The following is a 27,837-nucleotide window of genomic DNA, read 5'->3' as shown; positions in this document are numbered from 1 at the left end:
AGTTTGAAGTCTGTATGTCGAAAGCTGTAGGAGGAGTTAGATCAGATGCGACGTCTATGAAAAAGAGGATATTACGGCTTTTATCTAAAATGGCCGACTTCCTGTTGGGTTTGGACAATGGCTCTAAGAGACTTTTTTGTACATCCTGATGAGTTACACATGTGTACCAAGTTTCATACCTCTGGGTTAAAGCATGGCTTGGGGCTGATAATGTTTTTGGTGAGAAGTGTCATTTCACAAATCCAAAGTTTGACGCTTAGCCACGCCCACATGCTTTGATCTACGAGAATTCTGTTGATAACTGTTCAACTTTAATGTCTCAAGTCTCTGCTGAGTGAGTTTGAAGTCTGTATCTCAAAAGGTGTGGGACTAGTTAAATCAGATGTGACATCTATGAAATAGAGTAAATTGCGGCTTTTATCCAAAATGGCCGACTTCCTGTTGGGTTTGGACCATGGCTCCAAGAGACTTTTTTGTACATCCTGATGAGTTACACATGTGTACCAAGTTTCATAACTCTAGGTTAAAGCATGGCTTGGGGCTGATCATGTTTGGTGAGAAGTGTCATTTCACAAAGCCAAAGTTTAACGCTTAGCCACGCCCACATGCTTTGATCTACGAGAATTCTGTTGATAACTTTTCAACTTTAATGTCTCAAGTCTCTGCTGAGTGAGTTTGAAGTCTGTATCTCAAAAGGTGTGGGACTAGTTAAATCAGATGTGACATCTATGAAATATAGGAAATTGCTGCTTTCATCCAAAATGGCCGACTTCCTGTTGGGTTTGGACCATGGCTCCAAGAGACTTTTTTGTACATCCTGACAAGATACACATGTGTACCAAGTTTCATAATTCTGAGATAAAGCATGGCTTGGGGCTGATCATTTAAAACACGCTAGAGGGCGCTGTTGAGACATTAGGCCACGCCCACCAAATATTGCACTGGATTCCTGTCCGGGGTTGGACCAAGATCCGTCCTAGTGAGTTTGGTGCAGCTGCACCCAAAATTGTGGAATTCAGAGCCATAAGTATGGGCACGTTCTTACAGGTCACTTTGCCACGCTGCCACGCCCACCTGCTACATTCCAGCCAGATGGGGTTGGAATCCAATACACACCCACATGTCTTCTGTCTCTGGACACAGTTTCATGTTGATTAGGTCAAAGGGGTCAGATAAGGACCGTTCACAGTAAAACATGACACTTCCTGTTCTCAGGGGGCGTGGCCTAAGTGACGTCATCATTTGACCATTGGGTATTGTAGGGGACCCGATGATGATCAATCACTGAAAGTTTGGTGCTGCTGTGAGTTTATTTGTAAAAGTTATAACCGTTTTATTTTTCATGGCGACTAGGTGAACTTTGACCCCAGGTAACCCCCCTTCAGCATGCACGAAAACTCACCGTTTTGATAACTTTGGATCGGCCATGCCTTATGAATGATCTGACCAAGTTTGAAGCCGATCCATCAAAATCCCTAGGACAAGTTCGATCAAATGCGAACCCTGTAAACGGCCAAAATCGGGTCAAAATCGGAACTTCAATCCAAGATGGCCGACATTCTGTGATACTTGCACTATGACATTAATTGTAAATTCTGAGTGTCTTGGGGAGCTCTACAAGTGTGCCAAATTTCAAGTCTCTACGATGAAGCAAGGGAATAGGAAAGGGTCTTTTGAAAGTTGCTAGGTGGCGCCCTTGAGCCGTTTCTTTTGCGATTTTTTCAACGACCATAAAATACAAAATTTTTCACCGGGCTCTATGCCCCCGCCAAGTTTGGTGAGTTTTTGAAAATGATAAAGCCCCCAAAAAGCCCCCTAAAAAGGGTGGCAGAATCGTAATAATAAACAGCAAGGTTTCAATAAGGTTTCAATAGGCTCTCGCAGCGCTTAGCTGCTCGGGCCTAATAAAACTATCAATACTTTCTGTTGTACTATTGCATTTTCATGAAGGTTTAATTTGTCTGTAGAAATCTCAAAGCGTTAGTCTACATCAACTGCCTGTGCTGGAAGGACAGAGTTGCTCTGTTCTTGAATTGTGGGCGGAGGCCAAACAAAACCTTTCAGAAGGCCACAAAATGGGCCTTGGACCACATTGTGGACCCCCTTGTTTTAAGTACTTGATCCTTGGCGGCACTAAAGCATTTAGTGGTAAGTGCATGTGCGCATTTTCTCAGAGCTTTGTCGTCAAACATAATTTGCAGTTTTCTGTAATTGTTTGATTCATTCATCCACCAGTAAATATTTTGGGTCTTTAGCAATCTGTAAATCTGCCTTCTTTCATCACGTAACTCCACCACCATCTTCTCACGGGCCATCTTATCTAAGAAAGAACTGAATCAGAAAGCAGAGGTTCACATGTTGGATAGTTTAACAATAAAAAATTATACAATTTGTTTACTTACTTGGAGTGCAAACGTTGGTAATCTCTGTTGCTTTGTTGGTGTTCCACCTTGAAGTTTGATTTATTGTGCCAACTTTCTGCAGCCCATTTTTACCCCACAGATCTCACACACAACAAAAGGTTTAATCACAACCAACTGTTGCCCACTGACATCTGGACGTTCTGAACTGAGAGTTAAGCACACACAAAAAAGGAGCCTCTGAGCTAAAATAACATACATAGAAAAGTTTATGAAACAATTTTGAATCTAGTTTTCAAAACAGTGTTGTTTAACAGATGCTGTATTTGAATAATTTTGGAATCTGTAATTTGAATGTGCAGTTATAATGCTTTTCCCTTTCTTTTTAAATAACACATAAAACCACATACTTACAAAAAGAGATAACTCACATATTAGTTTAGTTAGAAACATCTAAGGCTTGTCTTGAGAGACTTGTTGGGAAATGGTAAAGACATCAATTCTTCCAGTTGCGTAAGAGGTGGGCATCAACAACTGGAACTCCCCAAACCACAACGGCAATTTGTGCCTTGAAAACTGAAAGCTTTTATCCTGCTCATTCCAATAAAACAAATGAAAAAAAATACATAAATTCCATAAAAATACTACTTATATAAGAGTGAAATTGATATAAAAAAAAGTCTACACAGCCTTGTTAAAAATGCTTTCATGACCTAAAACAGAGAAATTATTTTAAAACTTTCTGCTTTTAGTGGCAGTTTGTTAAAAATAAACAATTATTTTCAAGAGAATGAGGGGAAAAAAATAAAAAGTTCAAGAACCTGGAAAAGTGTGAACAATCTTAAACGAATACTTTGTTGAATAACCTTCTGAATTAATCTCAGCCTTTTTTGAATCCTGGTTAGGCCCAACCTTTAATAATATAGTGCAGCCATTGTTTTAGTGACTTTGATGTATGATTGGACTCACTGTACAAACATAGAATATGTCTTCATCATCAACTTTGGGACCCAAACCTAAAGGTTTTGGCTTGAATCTGGTAAAATCATGTCAATGATTTCATTCCAATTTACAAAAAGTCTTCCACCTTCTGAAAAATGCAGCTCCACAGCATGATGGTGCCACCACTGTATGCTAGTGTAGGTCTATGGTGTTCTTCTGGTGTTCGTCAGTGTGCTTGGCCATTTGGCCTAAAGTTCAAGGTTGGTTTCATTAAACCATAACTCATTCTTCCATGAGGTTTTGAGACATTTTATCCAGGCCTTGGTGTTTTGCCCTACTTCATTCTTCAAAATGGAAAATAGTCTAGATGGTTTTTAGTTAATTAATAATATAAGACATATGTCACATAGAAGAAAGTAATTTTTTATCCATTACAAAAACTTGGCATTTTAACATGACTGTGTAAATGTTTTATGCACATTCTGAATTGAGAAGTCTTGGTACTCTAAATGGTTAAAGGACTTTATGTGGAGACAACAAGCCTTTCACTTCTGCATCTCTCATGCTTACTTAATTATAACCACATGACAAAGACGTGCTTACTTTCAAAACACATTCTCCAAACATTGCGTTTTCGTCATTAACATTTTATATTATTCATAATGATTAAAGGGTCTTTGAGAGAAAGAAGACCACATTTGGTTTCCATTTGTTAAAACTGGCCTTCTATCTCATGTGCACAATGCTCTTGCTGCTCCTGAGCAAAAAGTTAATTTTCATAACACCAAAGCTTCCTTATTTTTTCTGCTGAAATACTGATTTATGGAACAAATGTTTTACCCCTTTCTTCAAACACAAGGCATATTATTAAAAGCAGATGTGCTACATGCCACAACTCTCTCGAGCATTTGGACTGAATATTTCAGAGAGAGAGAGAGAGCCTCTGCCCTGAGGCCAGCATGACTGGTATTTTATTTTTTAGGATCATTTTGATGTATATTATACTAGTGTTCCTAAGTCACTGCTCATCTTGTAAAAAAAAAAAAAAACATCAGTGAATTTGTACTCCACCTCCTAAAGAGCGGATACATGCCAGTACAACCCACCCAAAAGCTTTAAAATAGTCCAGGAGTTTGTTTGAGAACCATGAGGCATTTGTTTTTGGTGTCTACCTGTTTGCTGCTGTTTCTGCAGCAGACACAATCCAAGACAGATGGCAGGACAACCTGCAAGCCAGTAACAGCCAGTTTCTGTCAAGGTTTGGGATATAATTCTACTCCTTACCCAATCGGGGCCCCAGGGTTCAGCCTGTACCAAACTGGTAAGATGGTGGAGACCGCCTGCTCACCACATATCGCCACGGTCATGTGTCGCGCTGTTGTACCTGAATGCGGTTCAGAAAATGAAAGCCAGAAGAAGCCATGCCGAGCACTCTGCGACAAGGTCAAGAGGGATTGTGAGTCCACTCTTAGAGCAAAGTGGTTGTTCTGGCCGTCGAAGCTCCGGTGTGACTCTTTACCAGTGTCTAACTGTGTGCAGGTTAGTATAACTTGATCAAGTTTTCACTTTGAGTTCATTGGAGGCACAAACAGAGTTTTCAAAATAAGTAACTTCTTTACCTTTTTTAACTTTGTGGTTCATGAAATGTGAGACATGACTTTATGCCAGGGGTCTTCAGCTCCATTCCTCAGGAGTTGCTGTACCACCAACTTGTAGATGCATCACTGTTCCACATCTGAATTAGATTGATTATTGTCCAGGCTCTGCAGAACATGATGATATAATTAAGATATTTGTCTAAGATTTGTTGAAAGGGGAACAAAGGCATCACTCAACACAGCTTAGATAAGTCTTTATTAAAAAAAAGTATCATGGCAAATCGTCTTTAGGTAGAGACAAATGTTGTGGTTGGTATTGTCATTGCATGACTGACTTGATCAATCAGAATTTATCACCTGGAGATGTGAAGTTATTAGAATAGTGATTTCATTAGTTAGAATTAGACCTTTCCGCTGCAGACAGATGTCTAACCAGATACCTCCATAGGTTAGCTGTACGCAAAAAATTGATATTTTTTATCACAACACTGTAATGTATTTTAAGATGATCGTATTTTTTGTTCTAACAGGGTGAAGACAATTCTGTGACAGAAGCTCCCCCAGCAACATGTGAGACAATCACTGTCCCTTTCTGCACTGGCCTGCCTTACAACAAGACCATTCTGCCAAATAGACTCGGTCATGAAACCCAAGCTAACGTAGGCCTGGAAATACACCAGTTTACGCCCTTTGTGAAAGTGCAATGCTCTCCTCACCTGAAGCCGTTCCTCTGTTCAATCTACACACCAAAATGTGTCTCAGCAAAAGCCCAGCCACCTTGCAGAACACTTTGTGAACAGGCACGGTCTGAATGTGCTGCAGTGATGAGTACTCATAACTTTCAGTGGCCCAAGTCCTTAAGGTGTGAATCTTTTACTACAGAGTCTTGTACAGAGGTGAGCTTGTTGCATTAATCATAACTAAACTATAATTAAAAATTTAGTTGAAATTTTGTTTGAACTTTCAATTATTCTTTTTTTTTTTTTTTTGGGACTTTCGTTTATCAAATTGTGTTATATGCTTCAAGTCAAACAAGGCTTCCAAAACAGCTTTTATTGTTAGAGATGTTTTCAATTGGGATCCTTGTTTTAAACATGGTTTCTACACAGTCTTGAAAAGTTTGTAATTTTATCTTTTTACATTCTGGAAAAAAAGAGAGAATCAAAACATGTTTGGGTTTACAGAATTTATTTATAATTATGAAATATTTTATACAAAACATGTAAATTCAAATCCATTATCTTTAAATTGATTTGTCTTGACTATTGAGCTGAATATTGTGGGGATCCATGAAATTATTTGATGATTCTTAGACTGGCGTTTATGACTGGATCTGCATGTTGCTTTAAAAACTGGCCAAAGAACTAGAATCTCTTTGTTCTCACACCTTTACAATCACAATAAAAGGTGTTAAAATTTAGTCTGTTCTTGCTTAAGCGTCTCATTGCAAATAGAAGACGTAATTTATTCTCGATAAAAATTCAGTAAGTAACTTCTTCAGCTTTCTTGTGCCAGCATCTAGCAGCCAGGCTCTAACCACCCATTTTTTCTGCAGAGTGGTGACTCAGAAGCATCTCAATCACAACCAGATGTTGAGCATTCTTCACGGATTTTGGTCAGTCGGGTTGAAGTTTCCCAGAACCGACCGCCTGCTGTGAGACAGCTTTGTTTTTATTGCATGTTGAGCATCGTTTTGTTTCGTGACCTGTGGTCTTAAACAAGCACCTTGTTTGTAAAACCTCCATTGGTAGACTCTTTCTCCACCTCCCAATAAAAGCAGCACACTAAGTTGAAGCTTTGGGATACGGGCTGTTGTCGAGAATCATGAAGCTTTTATTCTTAGTGGTTCTGTGCATGCATGTTTTTCGGCAGGTGCACTCTGGAAGAGATGACAGTTCAAGCTGCAAGCCGCTAACAACCAACTTTTGTCAAAGTGTGGGATACAAAACTACCCGTTATCCAAATGGAGTCACGGGCTTCAGCGTGCATCAGATTGGCCAGATTGTGCAGACAGGCTGTTCCCCACATGTCAATATCCTCATGTGTCGTGTCGTCGTCCCTGAATGTGGCTCAGGGGATGAAAGTCGAGTGAAACCATGCCGGGCTCTTTGTGAAAAGGTCAAGAAGGATTGTGAGCCCATCTTAAGAACTAAACGACTCTCCTGGCCAGTGACACTTCGGTGTGAAAGTCTCCCACTGACTGACTGTGTTCAGGTAAATATCAGACATTTCTAAATAGTTCTATCTCTATGGAGGATTTTCTTCAATTACAAAACTAAACAGCTATGTAGATTCTTTAATTTCGTCAGAAAGGGAATTTTGTTTTAGTTTGTAAATGAAATGTAAAAGCACATTACCCTTAATTATAATTTCACTCTAATGTCTAAAAACCCTGGCTGTAGTAAACCATAAAGATGTCTGTAGTTTTGAAAATTATGAATTAGTGACTATAGTACTACTGCCAAAGGTATTCATGGACCTTAAACTTAAACGAGTGTCATTGTGTTTTATAGTTTGTTTTTTTTATGACAGACTAACACAAAGAAGCACATCACTGTGAAACTGAAAGAACACATTTTATTTTTTAACAATAAAAAATAGGAAAGTGTGGTTTACATATTTGCCTTGCTGAGTCAGAACTGTTTTTTCTAGTCTTTGGAGGCATGTCTGTTTGGACTCCTACAGACTAAAATTATTGTCCATTCTTCTTTGCACAATTTCAAAGCTTTGCCTCTTAAACCCCTTTTAGATGTCTACTTTGACTGGGCCATTATAACACATGAATATGCAGTGAAAATCATTGCACTTCAGTCTTTCCTATGTGCTGTTGTCCTGCTGGGTTGTGAGGCTTTGCCCCAGTTCCAAGTCTTTTGCTACCTATAAAAGATTTTCTACGATTTCTTTCCCTGTGTTTAATTCCATTCACAATCCTATCAACTCTGACAAGATTCTCTGTCCCATATGATGAAAAGCATCCACACAGCATAACCTTGGGATGGTGTTTTCAGGGTGATCTGCAGTAGTAATTAGCATGCAGAGCAAAAAGTTCAAGTTTGACCGCATCGGATCAGCGCGCCCTCCTCAGCCATGTTTGCCTAACTCAAATGGGATTTCTTTATTAAGCTTCTGAGCTTCCACATCTCAGAGCACCTTCTCTGCTCCTCCAGACTAGCAGCAGCAGCAATTAGCAAACACCTGGTGGAACTGCATATCTGCTGAGCTCATGATACGAGCTACTTTGACACTCTTAATATCAGTCATAAACGGCATGATGGAGGAGCATTGTTGTGATGATGTGCTGAAGGCGGAGTGTCAGAAAAGCAAGAGTTTCTCAAAAAGATAGAGGCCAATTTCGGCATCAATTTGCAAAGTCAAATTCCTTTTAAGTTATGTCTCATATATACAACATTTTTATAACAACTGAAGGAAACATGTAGTTGCTTTATTGTACTATTAAATGGCCCTATGTGCCTGGAAAATGCATATATCCCCACTTTACTCCTGTTTATTTTTTGGAGGATGCCAGGTCATTGTTGCAAAACTATTTAAACTTTTAGATGATGGACTGAACAGAGCTCTTTGAGATCTCGACATTTACTTTATAGTCTAACTTACACTAATGATCTGTACACACTCTGAGTGATAATGTACCAATAACTGGCTTCAAACCAGAACCATCTGGCCGGTCTGAGTGGGACCAGAGCTCTCAGTGTTCAAAGAAGAGAGGTAGGACCAGGCTCAAAGTGTGGATGATGAAGCACTGGACCTGAATTTGAAGGCAAGCCAGGCAGCCGGGCATTACGCACCTCTGAGGCTGCATGCAAGTCACACAGGTTGCCCCCCTTTTCAAACCTCTTCTCACGTGCAGTCTGGCATGCATTTATCTCTTGAGCTGCAATATGTAGTTTGTAAACTTGTAGAAGAAGGTGAGGCTGGATAAACCAAAATGGAACTTTTTGAATAATGCTCTAAACACTACTCTAAACATTACTTTTGATAAGAAACTCAGCAAATCACCCAGAAAATACAATTCACCATTAGAATCTGCAAAAAGATAGTAGAGGGGGCAACATCATCCAACAGGACAATGACCCAACAATACAGTCAGAGAGACAATGGAATGATTTAGCTCAATTCTTAATTGTAGAAAAGGTTAAGGACTTTACCTAAATCTAATTTAGAAGTTCTGCCATCCTTTCACTGATACTCACAATCTGACCAATTTTGAAAATAGGAATAGGCAAACATTTCAGCTTTTAGATGTGTAAAGCTGGTAGAGACATACCGCCAACAATTAACAGTTGTAGTTACAGTAAAGGAGCATTTCACAAAATATGACTCAGGTATACTAAATACATGCATGCTTTAAAGATGTTTACTTGTAAAAAATAAACAGCAAGGTTTAATTATCCTTCCAAATCACAATTATGTGTTACTTTATATTGGCCTATCACAAAAACTCCCAATAAAATTGAGTGACCTATGCTCATGTGAAAAAGTTAAATCAAGAATGGCCAGTTCAAAATTAGGACCCTACTTTTAAATAAGAAGCTGTTTTCTGCTACAAAAATTAGGAAAAAAGCAAAGATGTGACACTATAGACAGTCACCAAGGATGGAGATGAGGAACTTGGAGGAATAGATGGATAGAAGATTTATGATTTCCTCTTTTTTTTTTGCTTCCAGGGTCCACCTACCCCTGTTACACAACCCCCACCAGGAACATGTCAGCCAATCACAGTCTCTGTTTGTGAAGATGTGTCTTACTCAAACACTATTCTGCCCAATATTCTTGGCCACAAATCCCAACAAGAGGCAGGCTTGGCAATTAATCAGTTTCTCCCACTTATAAAGGTTGAATGCTCTCCTCAACTTAAGCCCTTCTTGTGCTCAGTCTACACACCTAAATGTGTGTTAGGAAGACCCCAGGCTCCCTGCAGGACCCTTTGTGAAAAGGCCCGCTCGGGCTGTGGGACACTGATGAGCAGTTTTGGTTTTCCATGGCCTGAATCCTTAAAGTGTGAGTCCTTTACCACAGAGTCATGCGAAGAGGTAAGGTTCCCATTTCACTGTCATTAGGATTTATAGATATCTTTAGATTAGAAGATTTCATAAAAGGGAAATTTATTCCTTTGCTTCCACTGAATCTACAAAAAAGCATTGCTTACAATGAAATAATGAAAATGATCCTGATGTTGACTTATTTCTTTATTTTTCCAGTCTTCTCTCGTTCTGGGAACATGTCAGACCATGACTGCTCCTTTCTGCAAAGACATGTCCTATACAGAAGTATTTCTGCCCAACATTTTTGTCCACAAAACGCAGGACGAGGCAAATCTGGCGCTAGATCACTTTACGCCTCTTGTGCAGCTTGAATGCTCCGCTCATTTGAAGCCTTTCCTGTGCTCTGTCTACCTTCCCAAATGTGTGTTTGGGAAGGGACTGACTCCCTGCAGGACGCTCTGTGAGAAGGCTCGATCTGGCTGTGAGCCGCTGATGAACAGGTTTGGCTTAAACTGGCCTGAAAACCTGAAATGTGAACAGTTTACCACAGAGTCATGTGAACAGGTATGTCTGCTGATTTTCTACAAAATTTAAAATAGGCCTATTTCAAATAAGATGGCCTATTTGAACTCTCTTAAACATGGAACTAAATGGAACTAAATACATTCTGGTATTACTACAGGGCAGAGCCAGAAGTGAATTTATTTATCTAATATAAATGAAAAATGTTGCAGCAGTAGTGAACCCAAACAAAGCTCAGTTTGTATTTGTCTGTGCAGTATGGGATGAGAAGCAGTGAGAAGATGTGTGAGCCCATCACCATACCCATGTGCCAGGGCCTGTCCTACAACCAGACCATCGTCCCTAATCTTCTGGGCCACACAAGTCAACGGGAGGCCGTGATGAAGATGTCCTTCTTCAGCTCTATTGTGCAGACCGTCTGCTCCGCGGACATACAGCTGTTTCTGTGCAGGGTGTACGCCCCGGAGTGTGTGGAGGGCCAAGTGCTGCGTCCCTGCAGGTCATTCTGTGAAAAAGCCAGAAGGAACTGTGAGGGTTTCATGAACAATTTTGGAGTCTCCTGGCCAAATGAGCTGCAATGTCATGCATTCCCTGAGGAATCATGCATATCTGTAAGAATTAAATACTAAAATATTTAAAAAGTTGACTTAAAGGATGGAATTTGATATTTTTCATGTTAATTTTTTTTCTCCTTCTCCCTCAGGAAGAAAACACAAAGGAGGTAAGACTGCCTTAGTAGTTTTTAAAAATCCTCTTTGTTAGTTTCTTGGATGTAAACTGTAAAAAAGAAATGCTATTATAAATGTGGATTAAGGACACAGTTGCTTTGCTGTATGGGCCTTAACTTCCTAGAAGAAATAATGTGTGTTTTTAAAGCTTGAGATTAAGTGTATTTTTAACAAGGCAAAATTTAGGAATATAAAAAAAAAAAGAAAAAAAAAAAAAACAGCTTGTATCCGGCAAAAATAAGCTTGTTGTTCTGAGTAAATTTACATTTTGCCCAGTAGGATTTGGGAACATTTTATTAACAAGAAAACACATTTTTACAAGTACATTTCACTGTTTGGACTTGAATTTATACCACAAAAAGTTAAATTAAGGACCTGTAGTTTCCAACCTAAGCATAGTGAATGATTAAGCTAAAACACAAATAGCACAGAAGAATGTTTGACAGCCTTTGTTTCTGTTAGCTATGATGATTTTCCAAATACAATTAATAAAAACATGACATTTAAAATGAAAATATTACATGAAACCATCAATAAACATTTTAATGCCAAAATGTTGGCTTAGTAAAAAGTCCATTTAAAAGAAGCTTTTAGGAAACATATTTTAATTGATTGAATATCTAAAGAAACCCTTTCTTTATTATTATTATTTTTAATTATGACAGTGTGTATTACTGTGTTCACTTTGTGTTTTTCTTCAGATGCTGAGAGACAAAGAGGTTCTTGCTAAGCTGAATGCTGGTGGCTACACAGTCCGTGGCGAATGTAAGTTTATATTCACTATTTAACAATTTTGCATAAATAGAGTAGGAATACTTTACTAATGTTTCTCCCCATTGTTTAAAACAGCTCTTACTCTCAAGACTGCACACCTGCTGTTGGTACTGATGGATGTATCCTTTTGTAATGAATATTCTGGATTTTGTTTTGCATAAATGTTATTATTGGAGTCATACATCAAACTGGTTGATAATGGTTAGAAGGATTGAGGGCTGTCATTGCTTTGTGCTTTTATTCTTCCATATGTTGGCTGTGTTCTGCCTTATGAATAAAGTTAGGAGCGCCATCATGTGGGGGAGCTTAGAACTGCTGCTCCTCTTCTTCAAAAGGATTCAGCAGGGTTGGATTTGATCAGAGGCCTGCTGAATGCCTCCCTTTGGTTGGTTTTTGAGGGTTAATCCTCTTAGAGCAGATCCAGAACTCACTTCAGGGACAATATCTCCTTTCTGGCGTTGGTGCGCTTTAGGATGTTCCAAATTGTGTTGGGTAGTGATTCTGTTGATAGGGATGTCAGGATTTCTATCTTGGACCTCTTACTTGCATAAATCAGTATTGGACAAATGACAGTAGAATAGGTGGGTAATATTACAGATTAAATTCAATCATCTAGCAAAAAAATTACTTTTTCATACAGTATCATTCTAGGTTTATTGAAAAAACTGATTATTGGTGATTTCCAGTTATCAAAACTTTGCAGATTGATTTTAAATTGGATTTTTTTTGCTGTCAACAATTGAATGTCTCCTTCTCCTGCTATTTCCCTTTTACTTTTTAATATAAAAAGTACTCCTACATCAGTTCTGTATTTTTTGTGTATCTGCTCTGTCTTCTCAAACCTCCGGTTTGTCGGGCAGATGGCCGCTTCAGATTCAAAGAAGGTTCTGTTTCTACAAAACAGAAAATGCAAAATCATTTTGTGTTTTTGTCCTGACTAGACAAGTTGTAGTAAACATAGTTAGGAGAAAATCCATGTAAGATCCTCACCAAATGATCCTCATCACAGTCTTGAACATGACAAGTTTTTCTGTTCTTTAACTGACACATTCAGGCAGATAAATCCGGAGACCTGGATGTGGTCGAGTTTTTCAAACTGGAGCACTATGTGGCTGCAATCAGGAGAGAATATGTGGGAAACTATGAGAGCAGGGGTCCATCTGCTGTCACACAAACCCAAATGAAAAAGGTGGTTGCTTCCCATGGTATGTTATGTGTTTATTACAAATATGTGCAAAATTTGCAGCAAAACAAAAATTCCTTATATTGGCGCAACACAGATATCAGGAATGGAAATATATTTCTAGTTGTGCTGTTACACCTCCAGTGTCAAATGTAATATTTTAATATAAGCCTACTGGCATTTGTAACACAAAATAGGATATTTTCCACAACAAACATCCACATTTCTTGCATATTTTTCAGATTTACAGTTGTTTTTACTGTACTAATTCCTGCTCTCTAACTTGCAGATTTCAATTTAGATGAGGGAACCTTCAGAGGACTTTGGTTTGAATATAGCTCCAATGGTGGAGTTAACTATGACAGTTATGTTGCAGCCCTGACAAAACTTAAAATCCTTAAAGGTACTTTCATAAATCTTATATTTTCTGTTGCAACACTTGATATTGTTTATGTTTTGGCTTTTGTATGCATGAAGGTGCTTATGATGTTTGTCTTCCTTCATTTTCTAAGCAACAGTAGGTTACATGTTATTAAAAATCAGTTTATACAATGAAGATTATGAGTCACTTTTCGATTGTTGCTTCTTCTCTCAGATCGTTTCCAGGCTCATCTGCTGAATCTGTCATGTGACTGCAGGGTTGCAAGCTTCTCATTCAACCAGGTGAGTAGACTCTTGTTTTTTGGAAAATCTGTTGTATCTCTGGGAGATTTTACCAACTAATATTTACAATCTTACAGATTTCAAATATGATGATTGGAGATCAAAGTTATTTTTGATGAAGGACATTGATGAAGGAATCAGTATCCTAATTTTATTTGCTTAAATTAGCTTTTAAGTTAATTTGAGAAATTTGACTGTGTTAAATGTATTTACAACGGATTTCAAATAGTGACATCTGCTGTTCTTTGCTGGGTATTACATTAACGTCATAACAACTAAACTAAAGGCCAAAAAAAGAAGGAATTTAATAAAGTGTATTTTACCTCCATAGTGCTATTTTACAGAAACTTTCCATATTTTGATTTAGCTTGACATTATTTGTGTCTTTATTTTGTTTCTCTTTCAGTTCATGAAAGCTGCCATAATCTGAGGATCAGCAGAACTCATCAAACCCCATAACACCTCAGTGGAATTGAAATAAAGCATGTAAAATATAGTATCGTAATTCCTGAAGTCGGCTAATAGTTTATTAGTGCTTCTATGGTCAGAACTCACATGTATGGGTTTACTGATCTATTATTGAAAATAATTTATTTCTTCAAACCTGAAAAAATATCTTGTACCTGACAAAACATCCTACTGACTCTGGGAGAATAATTTGAGGAAGAAGTCTTCACTACTACACAGACTTTTTGATTATTAATATGAAAATATTAAACGTACAAAGAAGAAACATCTGATTACAGAAAACATTCTGTTAGTGTGCCTGCAGAAAATGTAAACTGACTAAGCTAAATAATAAAATACAACGATCAAAATTTTTTATGGTTGGACACTGTTGAAGAATTTTGAATCAGAAGAGAAAATATTACACGGATCTGTGAAAGTGTTTATTTCTTACATTGAAAGTCTTTACATGTCTACATACATCCATTAAATCTTGGGATCATCTTTAATGACTTGATTTTTTCTCTGCTTATTGAAAATCAAGTCATCGTTATTAATCTCAAATCAACAGATTAACTTAACTGTTGTATTTAATCAAACTAAACGTTCAATCTGTAAAAGATACATCACAGAGATAAATCTTTTGTTCTGAACATGACAGTTTTTTTTTTAATTGTGTGACTTTCTTACTAGCACCTTGAAACCAAAACACATATCAAGACAGAAATCTAAATATTTACAATCTTGCTGAAAGGTACAGAAGTCCTGAAGTGTAAAAAAGACAGAAGTCCCCCCTCAAAAAAAGTTTTTTTTTTCTACAATAACTTTACATAGCTGGGGAAGAAAGAGAATGCAGTGCTATATTTTTGTTAAGTCAACCACTATCTATATGACCCGATTTGACCAGGACTACTTCCTGCTATCAAATTTAACTCTGTGGGCTAATCAGACCTGAAAGACCTTGCAGCTGACACCATTTAGTACAAAGAACAAGTTGATGAGAATTAATTAAGTTATGTTTGTTTTAAAGTGTAGAGGATTTCAGAGCTGTTCACTCTGGCTGTAACAGGCGATTCTCTCAAGTGTTCACATGTGGAATAACAAATTTACAAAATGTGGCTGAAAAACAAAGATGAACCCGTTGGCTCAGTAATCCTGAAAGCTGGGTAAACCGGCTCTGTGAACTTGGAGTGGAATGTATGAAGGTGGGTCATTTTTCCAGACGACACTGCAAAGAAGGACAAAATGCCACCAGGCCAGTCCAGGTAAACTCCTACTCTGTTTGACGGAGCTCCATAGATGGAAGCCACTTCATTTTTGTGCAGGCCAGAGTGACCATCATCAGAGCACAGCAAGCTCCAGGACTCGTCATTCTTCCCTAGACTGCAGTCATCATTTTCTCCTTTTCTCTTGATTCTTCTGTATGTCACTGCAATGTGAACTTTTCCTCTCCACTCAACCTCCCAGTAACGGCGCCCAGTAAGACCGTCTGTACACAGCAGCTGTTCCAGGACATCAAACCTCTCTGGATGGTCAGGATAAGGCTGCTGCTCTCCTCCCACTGTTACTTTTCTGTTGTTATCTGACAGTATTAGGTTTTTATGAGTACAGTTGGGGTCCAGCATGAGTTCACAGGCATCTGATGGACAGAAATCAGTTCATTATCTGTTCAATCTTTTAACAGTTCTTGATGCTTATGCTTATTTGTATGAAATGTTAAGTGAGTTCTTTGTTGATTTTGTTTTTTTGCATAAGCTTGAATGTTTCTTTCATACTTACACTTCCTCAGACCGGGTTTTAAGAACTGTGATCCACTCGGCTCAAACCTGAAACAAACCCCAGCAGTAACATTCAGAACATTTTATATTAATATAAAAGGACATGAATATCTCAAAACTAATTATAATGCATAAAAGCTGTAATTTCTTTATACCTGAGAGTCTGCAATGCCAGCTTTAAGTCCTTCTGTCCTGCAGAAAAATGCTTCACTCCACATTCTTCCAGATGGTTGTAGCTCACATCCAACTTTTTCAAGTGGTTGGGATTTAATCTCAAGGATGAAACCAGATCAGCACAGCCTTCCTTTGTGATCAGACAGCCTGAAAGGCTTTACGTAAAAAGAGGCATGCATTAATTTTGAGTAGAAAAATATTTTTTAGAAGAATGACTCCTATTTAACATCATTTGATGTGTTACTGGTGTCTGTATTTACAGTTTTACTGTCTGATATGTGCATTGATTTGAAAAGTTTTTTTTAAACCAGATAAATACTGACCTGAGGGTTTCCAGTGTGCAGTGAGGACTACGCAGGCCTTCACACAGCAGCTTCACTCCTGAGTCTTTCAGGTCGTTGTTACTGAGATCCAATTCCTTCAGCAATAAGCATTTGGACTGGAGAGCAGAAGCTAAACCACTGCAGCTCATGTCTGTCAGATTACAGCAGCTCAACCTAAAATCACAATATTCACCGGACAGTTAACATAATTCACTTCAGTATTTATATTGAATTTGGATGTGATGCTGTTCATTAACTTACACAGCCTTAGTGGAGTTTACAATCACTGTTAGCAGGCCAGTTGCAGCATTGTCTGATTCAAAGTATTTATTCAGGTAAAACTCATCCAGCTTTTCCGTTGAAGACAAGATGATGTTGACCAGCGTTGCCCACTTGGCAGGTGGCAGTTTGTCCGCCGGCAGCTTCCCAGGTCTCAGAATCGCTTGGATCTCTTCTACTAGTGAACAGTCTTTCAGTTCGCTCAGGCAGTGAAATAGGTTGTTGTTCTTCATAATACAGACGTTTTCCCCAATCTTCTTCTTGATGTACTGTATGGTGTTCTGACTGGAGCTGCTTTCTGATCCCTCTACTGTAACGAGGCCTTGGAGGAACGTTTGATTGGTTTCCAGTGAGAGACCCTGGAGGAAGCGAAGGAACAGGTCCAGATGTCCATTTGGACTCTGTACAGCTTTGTCTACAGCACACTGATGGAAATCCTCAAAGGTGGTCGGAGCTGAATCCTCTCCTGCCAGCAGATTGATTCCGGTGTTGGTGAATGTCAGATGGACATGAAGAGCAGCTAAAAACTCCTGAATGCTCAAGTGGACAAAGCAGAAAACATTCTCATGAAACAGTCCTCTCTCCTCTTGGAAGATTTCTGTGAACACCCCAGAATACACCGAGGCTGCTCTGACGTCAATGCCGCACTCAGTCAGGTCAGATTCATAGAAAAACAGGTTGCCTTTCATTAACTGCTCAAAAGCCAGTTTCCCCAATGACTGAATTGTATCCTTGGTCTCTGGAGTCCAGAAGGTATCAATGTCTGTTCTTCCGTCATATTTTATATTTTTTACTTTGGACAGAACCACCAGGAAATAGACGTACATCTCTGTCAGGGACTTGGGCAAGTCTCTTTCCTGATTGGTTTTAATGGCGTCCTCCAGAACAGTGGCAGTGATCCAGCAGAAGACAGGAATGTGACACATTATGAAGATGCTTCTCGACGAGTTGATGTGAGAAATTATCCTTCTGCTTTCCTCTTCCTCTGTGAATCTCTTTCTGAAGTACTCCTCCTTCTGAGGGTCATTGAATCCTCTGACTTCAGTCACCAGGTCAACAAACTCAGGGGGGATCTGATGGGCCGCTGCAGGTCGAGTTGTGATCCAGATGCGAGCTGAAGGAAGTAATTTCCCCTTTATGAGGTTTGTCAGCAGCACATCTAATGATGCTGGCTCTGTAACATCAGTCAGAACCTCTTTGGTTTTCAGGCTCAGAGGAAGTCGACACTCATCCAGACCATCAAAGATGAACAAAACTCTGAACTCTTCAAAGGTGTGAATTCCTGCTTCTTTGATTTCAGGAAAGAAGAGATGAATAAGTTCAACCAAACTGATCTTTTCCCTCATCAACATGTTTAGTTCTCTGAAGGACAATGGAAAAATGAACTGGATGTGCTGGTAAATGCTTCCTTCAGCCCAGTCCAGTGCAAACTTTTTTGTCAAGACTGTTTTCCCTATGCCAGCCACTCCCTCAGTCATAACTGTTCTGATTGGTTTATCTCTTTCTGTTGAGCTTTTGAAGATGTCTTCACGTCTAATTTTTAATTCTGGTTTAGTTGGTCGGAAGAATGCCCTTTCGATCAGCTTCACTTCGTGTTTACAGTTGACCTGAGCAGGGGTTCCTTCAGTGATGTAAAGCTCGGTGTAGATTCGGTTCAGAAGCGTTGGATTTCCTGCCTTGTTCAATCCTTCAAACATGTAACCAAACCTATTCTTCAGGTTAGATTTGAGTGTATGCTGACACAAGGTTATAACACTCTCTGAAAAACAAAACGACAGCACATTTTGTAATTTAGGAACATATGCATTTATGGATATGACCTGAAACAATTTCTTTTGCATAAACAATATGACAAGAAAAGAAAAAAGATTTGTGATTTTGTGCTCTAAACTTGTTCTGATTTTATCACATTGCCAATGTATTTCATGGGGATTTCATGGTTTTGCAACAAGAACACACAAACACATGTATAAGAATATGTATCACAACCATCTTACTGTTTAGCAGAGCGTTAGCAAGCTCCTCCTGCTTCATGTTCCTCATAAAATCCAGAGTGATTTTCAAAAAAGCCTTTTTGATGATTCTCTTTTCATTCTCGTCTTCATGGGGATCCATTTCCACCTCTTGACTCTCAGAGGATTCAGATAAATCTTGACTTAAAATCTTGCAGAAAGTTTGCAGCTCGTTCTTTGCAAAGTGTAAAATATCATCTTCAAGAATCTGTGAAAACATATTTTAAAATTGAAATTATAAATTAGCATTTTAATAACTGTAATTGCAGCACTTACTGGAGAAACACCAATAGAATATTTTTTGTCATGTCACCAAACCTTGACCTACTAACCTTTAGGTTTGTTTGATGAGTGATGAAGTCCTCTAAAGGTTTATGATGAACTCTATGGAAAAATTATTTATTTGAATTAATTGGATGTAGTCAACCCAAATTAGGTAATAAGGAAAGACCTAACATTTGTAATGTTATTCCTGTATTTCAAAACATGAAAATTTACAAGAAACTTCATGTTTCATCACATAAGTTTGTTACTTTTATTGGACATGCAGCTTGGAAACGGATAGTTTATAATTCCCTGGTTAGACCTAAAGGAAATTAGGCATATATAGGACCAAATAAAGACACAAAGGGATTTTCTGCTACAGCCTTTTAGTAAGTTATTAAAAGACTTAAGAGAAAAAGAGTAAAATAATTTCTTTGTAGGTTTAGAAATATTAAAACCTCATGCAGTTTGCCTTAAAAAAAAACTTCCACTTTATTGACATAATATTAAAGTTAGACACGTTTCATACAAGCATGGTGGTGCTTGTATCTGAGCTTTTAGGAGATTTAATATCTGACATTTTATGGGTTTCCTTTAAATGCCAGTTCATAAGAATGTTATTGGACTGACTTTTCAAAGCTTGTCTCTACAGCTTTGGCCCATGAACAGGGTCTTCCTGGAGGCTGTGATTTGACAGGCAGATATGACTGATGCTGATGAAATCCAGATAGAACTGTTTGTCTTCCAAGTCTATAAAATGTAAGTATCAAAGAGATGAATATGACATGCTTGTATGGATTATCTCGGGATTCTCTATGTTCTTCCCACAGTCTAAAAACATGCATTGTGTTTAATGAGTGTGCTACGTGAAATTTATCACCTGGAATTGTCTAATTTGTTGCTTATAAATCAGATAAGAGCAGTTAAAAATATTATTTGGTGTCTGTTTGGGACTTATAGTGTTCATGTCTGTATTTATGGTTCCTTTTTCTGTTGTAAATACGGGGGAAAAAACTTCATGACTGTGTCTCTGGACAAACTCTGAATACATGACATGAAGCTGATCCAGATCTCAACTAATGTCCTTCTAAACCACTTCAGCAGGATCTTTGTGACCAGTAATCATCCAGAGAGTTTGTTGCTCAGGGAGTTCATTACTCAATTCTAAGACTTTAGAAACAATTTAAACCAACAAGGCATGAAATAAAGAGACTTTTGATCCTACAGCTATGGAAGCAGTCAGGCAGTACTCTCCACGGATTGAGTCCAACATTTACTAAAGCGAAAAACAGTTACATAATTTTCTAAAAGAAAAAATGAGCTTTGAAGTTCTCAGTTTACCTCTCAGGTCTTGCCTGGATGTCATGTTCTAGAGAAAGCTCATCATTTCCAGGCAGGTGAGCTTGTTTCTTCACTGCACACTGACTCACAACAGAACCTTAGCAAAAGAAAAAAAAACACATACAGCAAACCAGATGAGCTGGTTTAAGCCATTACATCAAAGCAGCATCACATGATGTTTCGTAACGCTCCTTCTGCAGAATTAGCATCAAGATGCCCATGTTTCCAAAACTGACAGAGCACTTTTAGACTCCATTAACTGAGGAAATATGTACCAAAGTGAAAAAAAAAAAGATTATCAGTGAATATCAGCAGTAATTTATCTTGTTATCTTGGTAAAAACTGTTTTCTTCATTTAGCCTCCAAAAGTTTCATTAGATGTAATTGAAAGTGTTATTTGTTTCAAATACAGTTAATAGCTGTTGATAATGATAAGGAAAGTAAACAATTAAATTATCTTGTATTGTCTTTGTACCTGTGTGTGTTCAGTTAAAGGTGTAAAAACAAATCAAAGTTCCTTGTTTGTTTAAAGCTAACAGGTTTGTCCAGTTCTCTTAAGGTGGGACTTCAGTTGAATCCACAACAGAAACAGCAAAGAACAATTTTAACTCTTTACACCCCCATAGTCAGACATTTAACACCAGAAGCAGAGGGATGATGTTTGAAAGAGGTTTGTTCCTTATTGAAAGATAAAGTCTCAACATGCAATATAAACTTTTAAATATTCTTATATAATATATGCTGTAATATATCATATAAGAACAGCTGGTGAAATGAGTGTTGTTCATAAAATAATAAAGTTCTAAGGATGATGCAGAAGTACTTTGCTTTAGTTACAGCCAATCAGGATTGTGTTTTGATGAGTACATTTCTGGTCCAATCTGTCTATAAGAAGAAATGACCAGATGGTAATTAAAAGTTTCTTACTGTTCAACAGAGAGGAATCCACCTCCCCTTGTTTCATCCTTTTTAGAAACTGCAGAGCGATGGCAAGAAAAGCATCGCTGCTGCTCCTCTTCTCATCTGCATCCTCCTCTTGGCTCAGACATGTTTCTTTGTGATCTTGTTGCTTTGGGAAGTTCTTCAGCTCATTCTTTATAAAAGCAACAATGCTCTCCTCGAGGATCTGTGATAGAACAGTTTACAATGAAACCTTCAAATCAGGAATATTAGAAACTCAGCTACATTTCTTTATTTACGAAAGATTAATCTATAAACATCACAATCTGAAGAATATAACTTTCTCACTTTAATAATCTGTTTTCCTTTTCAGAAGCTTATAATAAACCCTTTTGATTAAATATTTTATCAAAGTAAATGAACTACCATACTAAATATCTGCAGGGTATAAATATAGACTTGTAACACGACATGAATAAAATGAATAGTTCATATAAAATATTTTACCATGTCCTAACTTATTTTAACTCATGTTTTAGTTCTTTATCTAAGGCCAGACTACATGTAAAATAAAACTGGAACTTAATTCAGAACTGTTTAAATTTGGTCCTTAAATCTTAACTAATGAAAAACTGTCAGGTATATGTTAGAACTGACAGACAGATCCCATTTCTCCCAAGATGACCACATGCAGTAGTTAGAGGTGCAACTCAACATTATTACAAACCTTAAATATTGGAACCAGGTTTTGTTGAGGAACTGTAAAACGCTCTGCTGTTTCCTGGTAGCTTCTGTGGAGAAGACACAAGTAATTCCTATGGATGAATAAACCCCACAAACACAAACAATCCACAAGATAGATAAAAAAATCAACATGTTTTCTTGAAGTGAGCTGAATATAAGTCATCTCATATGGTGACTTGGTGCCATACACAAGAATACATGTGTGTGCTTTCATAAGTTGGTTTAGTATTAATTAATAAACTTACTGTTTAAACTCAAGAGGATAATCCCGAGATTTGTCACTTTTAAATGATTCACAGCTTGGAGAGGGACATCTTCTTTGGTCAGAGCTGCAAGACAACAAAGAAAAGGTTCAATTTAAACAATGAAATGTGAAGCTCACTGCCTTTAAGAAAAATGATTAAAGCTAGTTTCTTTACAGAAACTCAGGCAAAAATATTAGATCTTGAAGTTTCAATAAACAGATAAAAAATAAATAACACAATTGGACAATTTAGATACATAGTTATAAGATAGACTAAGTTCTTTTTGGTTGAGAATTTAATAATAATAATACATTGAATTAACATAATTTACTTAAAATGGTTCAGACAGACAGACATTTGTCTTAAAAAGTGTCTAGACTTATGTGGGCTTCTGGTAAATATTAGTAGATAAACTTACTGTTTGAACTCAAGAGGATAATCCCTAGATTTGTCACTTATTATGGATTCACAGCTTAGAGAGGGACCTCTTGGAGTCCTTGAAAAAAAGTTCAAAATGCAACATTTAAATTAAAGTGGAGCAAAATCCCTAAAAGAAAACATTACAGCCAGTTTCTATTTGCAACAAGTCAATCAGGGAAATACAATTTTTAAACCTTTAAACCAGAACAAAAACAGCACAAATTAATATGCATGTACTTGGCAACAATAGCAGTAAGAGATGAAATAACTAAAACTATAAGAAGAAATCTATGAAAATCATGCTTTGTTTTTTGTTGAGTCACGAAGCATACAGAAACACATGATGGAGTGAAACTATGTGAAAAAGTAGAAAAACTAAAAGACTTACACAACACAGTGAATAGTGAAGGAACCAAGTTGACAGCAGTAGTTAACAGACAGGGTAACAAAAATGAAAACTGGAGTATCCAGTAATGAGCTAAGAGAAGCACTGAGCTTATAAACTGAGGCAGAGGTGACAGCAGAACTAATCAGAGGCAAAGAGGAAAAACTGAGGCAGAATGCAGATCGATGGAAGTTATGGGTTAGAAAACGACAAAGCAATTATAAATTCAATAGATAACTTACAGTTTGAACTCAAGAGGATAATCCCTTGATTTGTCACTTTTTATGGACATGCCACTTGGAGACGGACATCTTCCCTGGTCAGACCTGGGGCAAAATAAGACACAAAAAACATTCAAGTTAAAATGCAACTCGGTATTTATAAGACAAAATAAAATTAGTTTCTATGTGCAGCAGGTCAGTCAGGGAAATGGAATTATTAAACATTGAACTGAAAACAACATAAAATAATGACATATTTATTCAAATAATGGAAGTAGACAGATGGAGGGCCAAAAACATAGATAATAAAAGTGTAGGTTGGGAGCATTTGTAGGTTTAAATTTGACGCAATTAAAACAAAAACACCCCCAAAAAATCATGACATTTCTTTGTTTGTGAATTCAGTTGCATCACTTTGTCTTATCTACTGTGTGGAACTACTAAAATCTAACCAAACTATTACAAAAAAGAGCAATCAGGATTGTAAATATTGAGGGGGAAAAGGAGCACACAAACTCACTGTTTTAGTAACTAACATAGAAACTGTCTTATTTGTACAAATTATAAATTGCTGTAAAACAGATTCATTTAAAAAATAAATACCATAAAAAGATATTTTTGGGACATGTATAGCTGAGGATGAGTTTTAGAGAAGCTCCTTGTACTTCTCAGTCATATGGGTCTCAAACTGTGGTTGCTGATACCAATAGAAATCTTTACATGTTGAATAAAGTAATATAACATTTAGATGATCAAGTTTCTTTTGTTTGGAATGAAATAAAATAGTCAAGTCAAGCTTATTTCCATGGCACAATTCCTCAGCAAGGTGTTGGTGAAATGTGTTTTACATCATAAATCATCATACAGTCATCAATTATCAAAAAAGCAGTAAACATTACATTTTGTCAATTGCCATCATCAAACTAAGAAAAATAAACTAAAGTATATTAGGTTATGGAAATTTACATTGAACTTTTTAATGTTGCTGTATAAGATCTCAACATGTTTTGTTGATAAGTGCCTCAATGTTGTGAATGGTGCCTCATAAATTGGGGTATATGTAATAGATTAACTTACTGTTTGAACTCCAGAGGATAATCTCTAGATTTGTCACTTTTCATAGATTCACAACTTGGAGAGGGACATCTTCCCTGATCAGACCTGGAAAAAAAAACAGAAAAAAGAAACATTTTGGAACTCAGTGCCTCTTGGTAAAATGAATAATCATTAAAAAAATAATTATTTGATCATTGTATTTAGATATTTTTATAATATAGATTGACTGCAATCTAGATTATAGTGACATTTAATTATAGAAATTAAAGGTGAAATTGTTTATTTGTATGGAGAACTATATAATTTACCAAACTTTTTGTGAAGCACCTAGAGAAGATTTATGTATGTTTTATTATTTGCCTTAATATTCAGTTGATGAACTTACTGTTTAAACTCAAGAGGATAATCCCTGGATTTGTCACTTTTCATGGATTCACAGCTTGGGGACGGACATCTTCCCTGATTAGAGCTGAGAAGAAAATTTAAAAAACAAACTCAGACAAAGGTATGTGAATCTTAGGTCAGAGCTAGTATATATACATTTCTCAGTCTGAAAAAAATAAATAAATTGACCTTGAAACAAAGGGGTAAATAAAGCAAAATTAGACTATTTAATTGAGATACATTTATATATATTCACTAAATGGGTTTGATAGAACTTAGCTGAAATAAATGTAATTTAATTGTAGAAATTAGATGGATCTGAATTTTATAGATGTAAATTTACCATGTTTTTATACTAAGTTGCCCAAAATTTCTGAGTTTTTAGATTGGTATATTATAAATAAACTTAGTAGGTTTAAATTCAATAGATAAACTTACTTTTTGAACTCGAGAGGATAATCCCTGGATTTTTCACTGTTTACTGACTCACAGCCTGGAGAGGGACATCTTCTCTGGTCAGACCTGGAGAAACAAGTTAGGGAAAAGTTTGTCAAGCAAAAACCTTAAGAGTTTGAAGCTAAAACATAGCAAGGAAAACATAAAACAAACTTGAATTTTTAATTTAAGTTTGTTTAGAGCATTGGTACTGTAATGAATTTAAAGGTACACAGACATCATGGTTTGACTACTGTAAAACTGGACATTTGGTCAGACATTTCTTATCAATAAATGATAAGCAGGTAAAGCCAATAACTATGGATGGATTATACAACAGTAAAAACAATTCAAAGTGGTCAGTGCTGTTGTTTTGAATAAATAAGTTTGAATCTCTTTGATATTTAGATTATTGAGTGTACCAGATGTACTTGAATGCATCATAAAACTTTCATGATAAAAGTGCAGTTTTAAGGAAAATCTCCTCTAATCAGAGGGACTGGTAATTACAGATGTAATAGACTATTGTGTTCTGTCATATGCTCAGCTGGATTTAGTGAAGCCCATATCCAGCTACACTAAGCTGGATTTGGGCTTTAACTGATTTTTCTCCAGTACTGGTGATGTTTACGTTCAGTTTGACATTAAGGTGAGAAACTCAGTTGAGTGTGGAGCGATGCTATGTACTCTATTGATGTTCGCTGATACTCCTCTGTTTAGATTTGTTCAAATTTGTTTTAAAGTTGTGCAATAGAGTGTTGCATTGTGTACTTTATTCCATATTTGTTCAGGTATAAAACTACGCTGTAATTGTTTGGTACATATTTATATGAAGCTGATAGTGGAGTCCCATTTCGCCCCTAGTTTCAACATGATTATTTATAGATTTGTAACATTTTATAGACTCAGCCTGGAGAGGGATAGATTACCTTTCCCTGGTAAGAGCCAGCCTGTGATGATGTGTAGAAGAGCTCCATGGCCCACAACTAGTCAGTAAATCACTCATTTTGAGAGATTGTTAATTAAACAAGTGAAGGATCATTTATATTTCCCTTGGAAAAGTAACAAGGAATAAAATCCTTATGTCCTGGCAGCCTTGTAGCCGTCACCACTAGGAGCAAATAAAAGTTTTCATTATTCATCTTACCTCTCATGTCTGTTCTTCTTGATACAGTCCTCAGTCAAGCCACCGGTCACAGATAAACATATCTTTCTTTTTTCTGGAGACGAACTCATGGCTGGATCATCTTCACCAACATTCATCCTTAAAGTAGAATCATTTGGATTATTACAAGGGAAGCTTCATCTTTCTCTCTGTCAAGCACAGCAAACCTGGACTTTCTTCTTTCTCTTGTCTATTTATAGCCATAAAAAGAGAGACTGTCACATTTCTACATGAATCATTGGTTATTTCCACCTCTATTTTCATTTATTTAAAATGACATTAAATCAAATCCAAAATTCACCTCTAATAAAATATTGTATGACCAGTATAAATGAATCTATTTTTAAGTCAGACTATTTTATATTCAGAAGATCGATGATAGCATAATATATTTCTGCAGCATTTTACACAGCTATACAAGGCTGTTGAACCTAGATGGCTACATTTAATAGTGAGTCAGATCAAATATATTTATTCGAGGTATTATTTAGGGTAGCATGGTGGTTTCAGTACAGAGAAAACGACAGAGTGAGACATTAATGAGCTCACGATTAGTCAGAAGAAGTTCAGGCTACCGGCTGAACTGCAGACAGAAGACGAGCTCAAACATTTAGATTGTTTTGCTGCCACCTACTAAGGCCATTTTAAATCACGTTAATCAACTCACTAACTGAAAGTTGGCAAATCATTGTCCCCATGTTGTTGCTGTACTTGTTAATCATACAGTCAGCCATGTTCTGTCATAAACATACCTGATATTTTTTGAGTTTGTCAGTCTTTATCAAATTTGGCATAGCCTAACAGTGCCATTGTTTTGTCAGTTTTTATCAAATTTGGCATAGCCTAACAGTGCCATTGTTTTATCATAATTTAGAAGTCAGTCTCTTGCACAGTAAAACTGAAAGCTGTATTCAGGTTTACGAAATCAATCACAATCAGTCATGACGCAGCAATTATAGTTCTTGTTGTATGTTGGGAGTTTGGAAACCCTTAAGCTTATTTCATAGGTAATTTAAAAACCAGAAAATAAAAAAAAATAAACTAAGTACTTACTTTGCCTTTTTCCATGAATCACCTCAGACCAACCAAGAGTGTAAGTGAAAGCCTGTCACAGCGAACACCTTGCTTACTGGTTGAAACAGGTTCCTTTAAACGGGTAGAGCAGCTCCGTGTGCCATGGTGAAAGGTGAGTTGGTAGTTCTTCACATTTCTATCTAGAAAACACCTTCTCAGTTTCTCAAAACGCAGAAAGTATCTGTCCTGTCCATATAATCCAACGAACACATGGAGATTTTCTGAGTGAAACGTAGAACGTCTCGGTTAGACGAATGTGAAGAAAAACAATGGAGACTTTGTTTTTTGTTTTCCAAACATTTCCTCATTCATCAGACAAGGAATTTCTCACAGTTCAAAAAACATGAAGGTGAGTCAACAGTTGTTAAAGCAACATAGTTGGCAACGGTGAAGCAATCTAACCTGTTTTTGCCATAA

At 37.1% G+C, this 27,837-nt stretch overlaps 2 protein-coding genes across 2 annotated transcripts; one reads left to right on the top strand and one right to left on the bottom strand.

Annotated features, from left to right (window-relative positions):
• Positions 1-3,965: 3,965 nt before the first annotated feature.
• LOC106918924 (uncharacterized) lies at positions 3,966-14,591 on the top strand. The gene is made up of 14 exons (XM_014989014.2): positions 3,966-4,841; positions 5,431-5,796; positions 6,456-6,554; positions 6,773-7,114; positions 9,586-9,951; positions 10,120-10,467; positions 10,683-11,036; positions 11,129-11,146; positions 11,855-11,918; positions 12,003-12,046; positions 12,982-13,132; positions 13,400-13,513; positions 13,706-13,773; positions 14,180-14,591. The coding sequence occupies exons 1-14, from the start codon at positions 4,449-4,451 to the stop codon at positions 14,201-14,203; spliced, it is 2,751 nt and encodes a 916-aa protein (XP_014844500.2). The 5' UTR covers positions 3,966-4,448; the 3' UTR covers positions 14,204-14,591.
• Positions 14,592-14,641: 50 nt separating this feature from the next.
• Positions 14,642-27,733, bottom strand: LOC106918923 (NACHT, LRR and PYD domains-containing protein 3-like). Its single transcript, XM_014989012.2, has 18 exons — positions 27,400-27,733; positions 26,329-26,445; positions 25,185-25,268; positions 24,748-24,831; positions 24,384-24,467; positions 23,328-23,411; positions 22,699-22,776; positions 22,281-22,364; positions 22,019-22,082; positions 21,319-21,517; positions 20,392-20,488; positions 19,119-19,170; positions 18,772-18,994; positions 16,757-18,533; positions 16,496-16,669; positions 16,154-16,327; positions 16,000-16,046; positions 14,642-15,859 (listed from the first exon to the last, which is right to left on the bottom strand). Exons 2-18 carry the CDS (start codon positions 26,442-26,444, stop codon positions 15,327-15,329), a joined length of 3,954 nt encoding a protein of 1,317 aa, XP_014844498.2. The 5' UTR covers position 26,445; positions 27,400-27,733; the 3' UTR covers positions 14,642-15,326.
• Positions 27,734-27,837: the final 104 nt, after the last annotated feature.

The sequence above is a fragment of the Poecilia mexicana genome, unplaced genomic scaffold (genome assembly GCF_051168715.1).
Source record: "Poecilia mexicana isolate PSO_F unplaced genomic scaffold, ASM5116871v1 scaffold_16, whole genome shotgun sequence".
NCBI classification, from domain to species: Eukaryota; Metazoa; Chordata; class Actinopteri; order Cyprinodontiformes; family Poeciliidae; genus Poecilia; species Poecilia mexicana.
Note: the sequence above shows the minus strand (reverse complement) of the source record. Positions and strands in the feature narration are given on the sequence as shown.

What these genes read in the sequence shown, in the direction of transcription:
- LOC106918924 (XM_014989014.2), top strand. Translation starts at nt 4,449, where the DNA reads ATGAGGCATTTGTTTTTGGTGTCTACCTGTTTGCTGCTGTTTCTGCAG. An exon ending in CCACAGAGTCATGTGAACAG is followed by an intron (nt 10,468 to 10,682) that starts GTATGTCTGCTG and finishes TTGTCTGTGCAG; the next exon opens with TATGGGATGAGAAGCAGTGA. An exon ending in AAAACTTAAAATCCTTAAAG is followed by an intron (nt 13,514 to 13,705) that starts GTACTTTCATAA and finishes TTCTTCTCTCAG; the next exon opens with ATCGTTTCCAGGCTCATCTG.
- LOC106918923 (XM_014989012.2), bottom strand. Translation starts at nt 26,444, where the DNA reads ATGAATGTTGGTGAAGATGATCCAGCCATGAGTTCGTCTCCAGAAAAA. An exon ending in GGATTCCTCTCTGTTGAACA is followed by an intron (nt 20,489 to 21,318) that starts GTAAGAAACTTT and finishes TCTTTTGCTAAG; the next exon opens with GTTCTGTTGTGAGTCAGTGT. An exon ending in ATCCAGGCAAGACCTGAGAG is followed by an intron (nt 19,171 to 20,391) that starts GTAAACTGAGAA and finishes ATTTTTCCATAG; the next exon opens with AGTTCATCATAAACCTTTAG.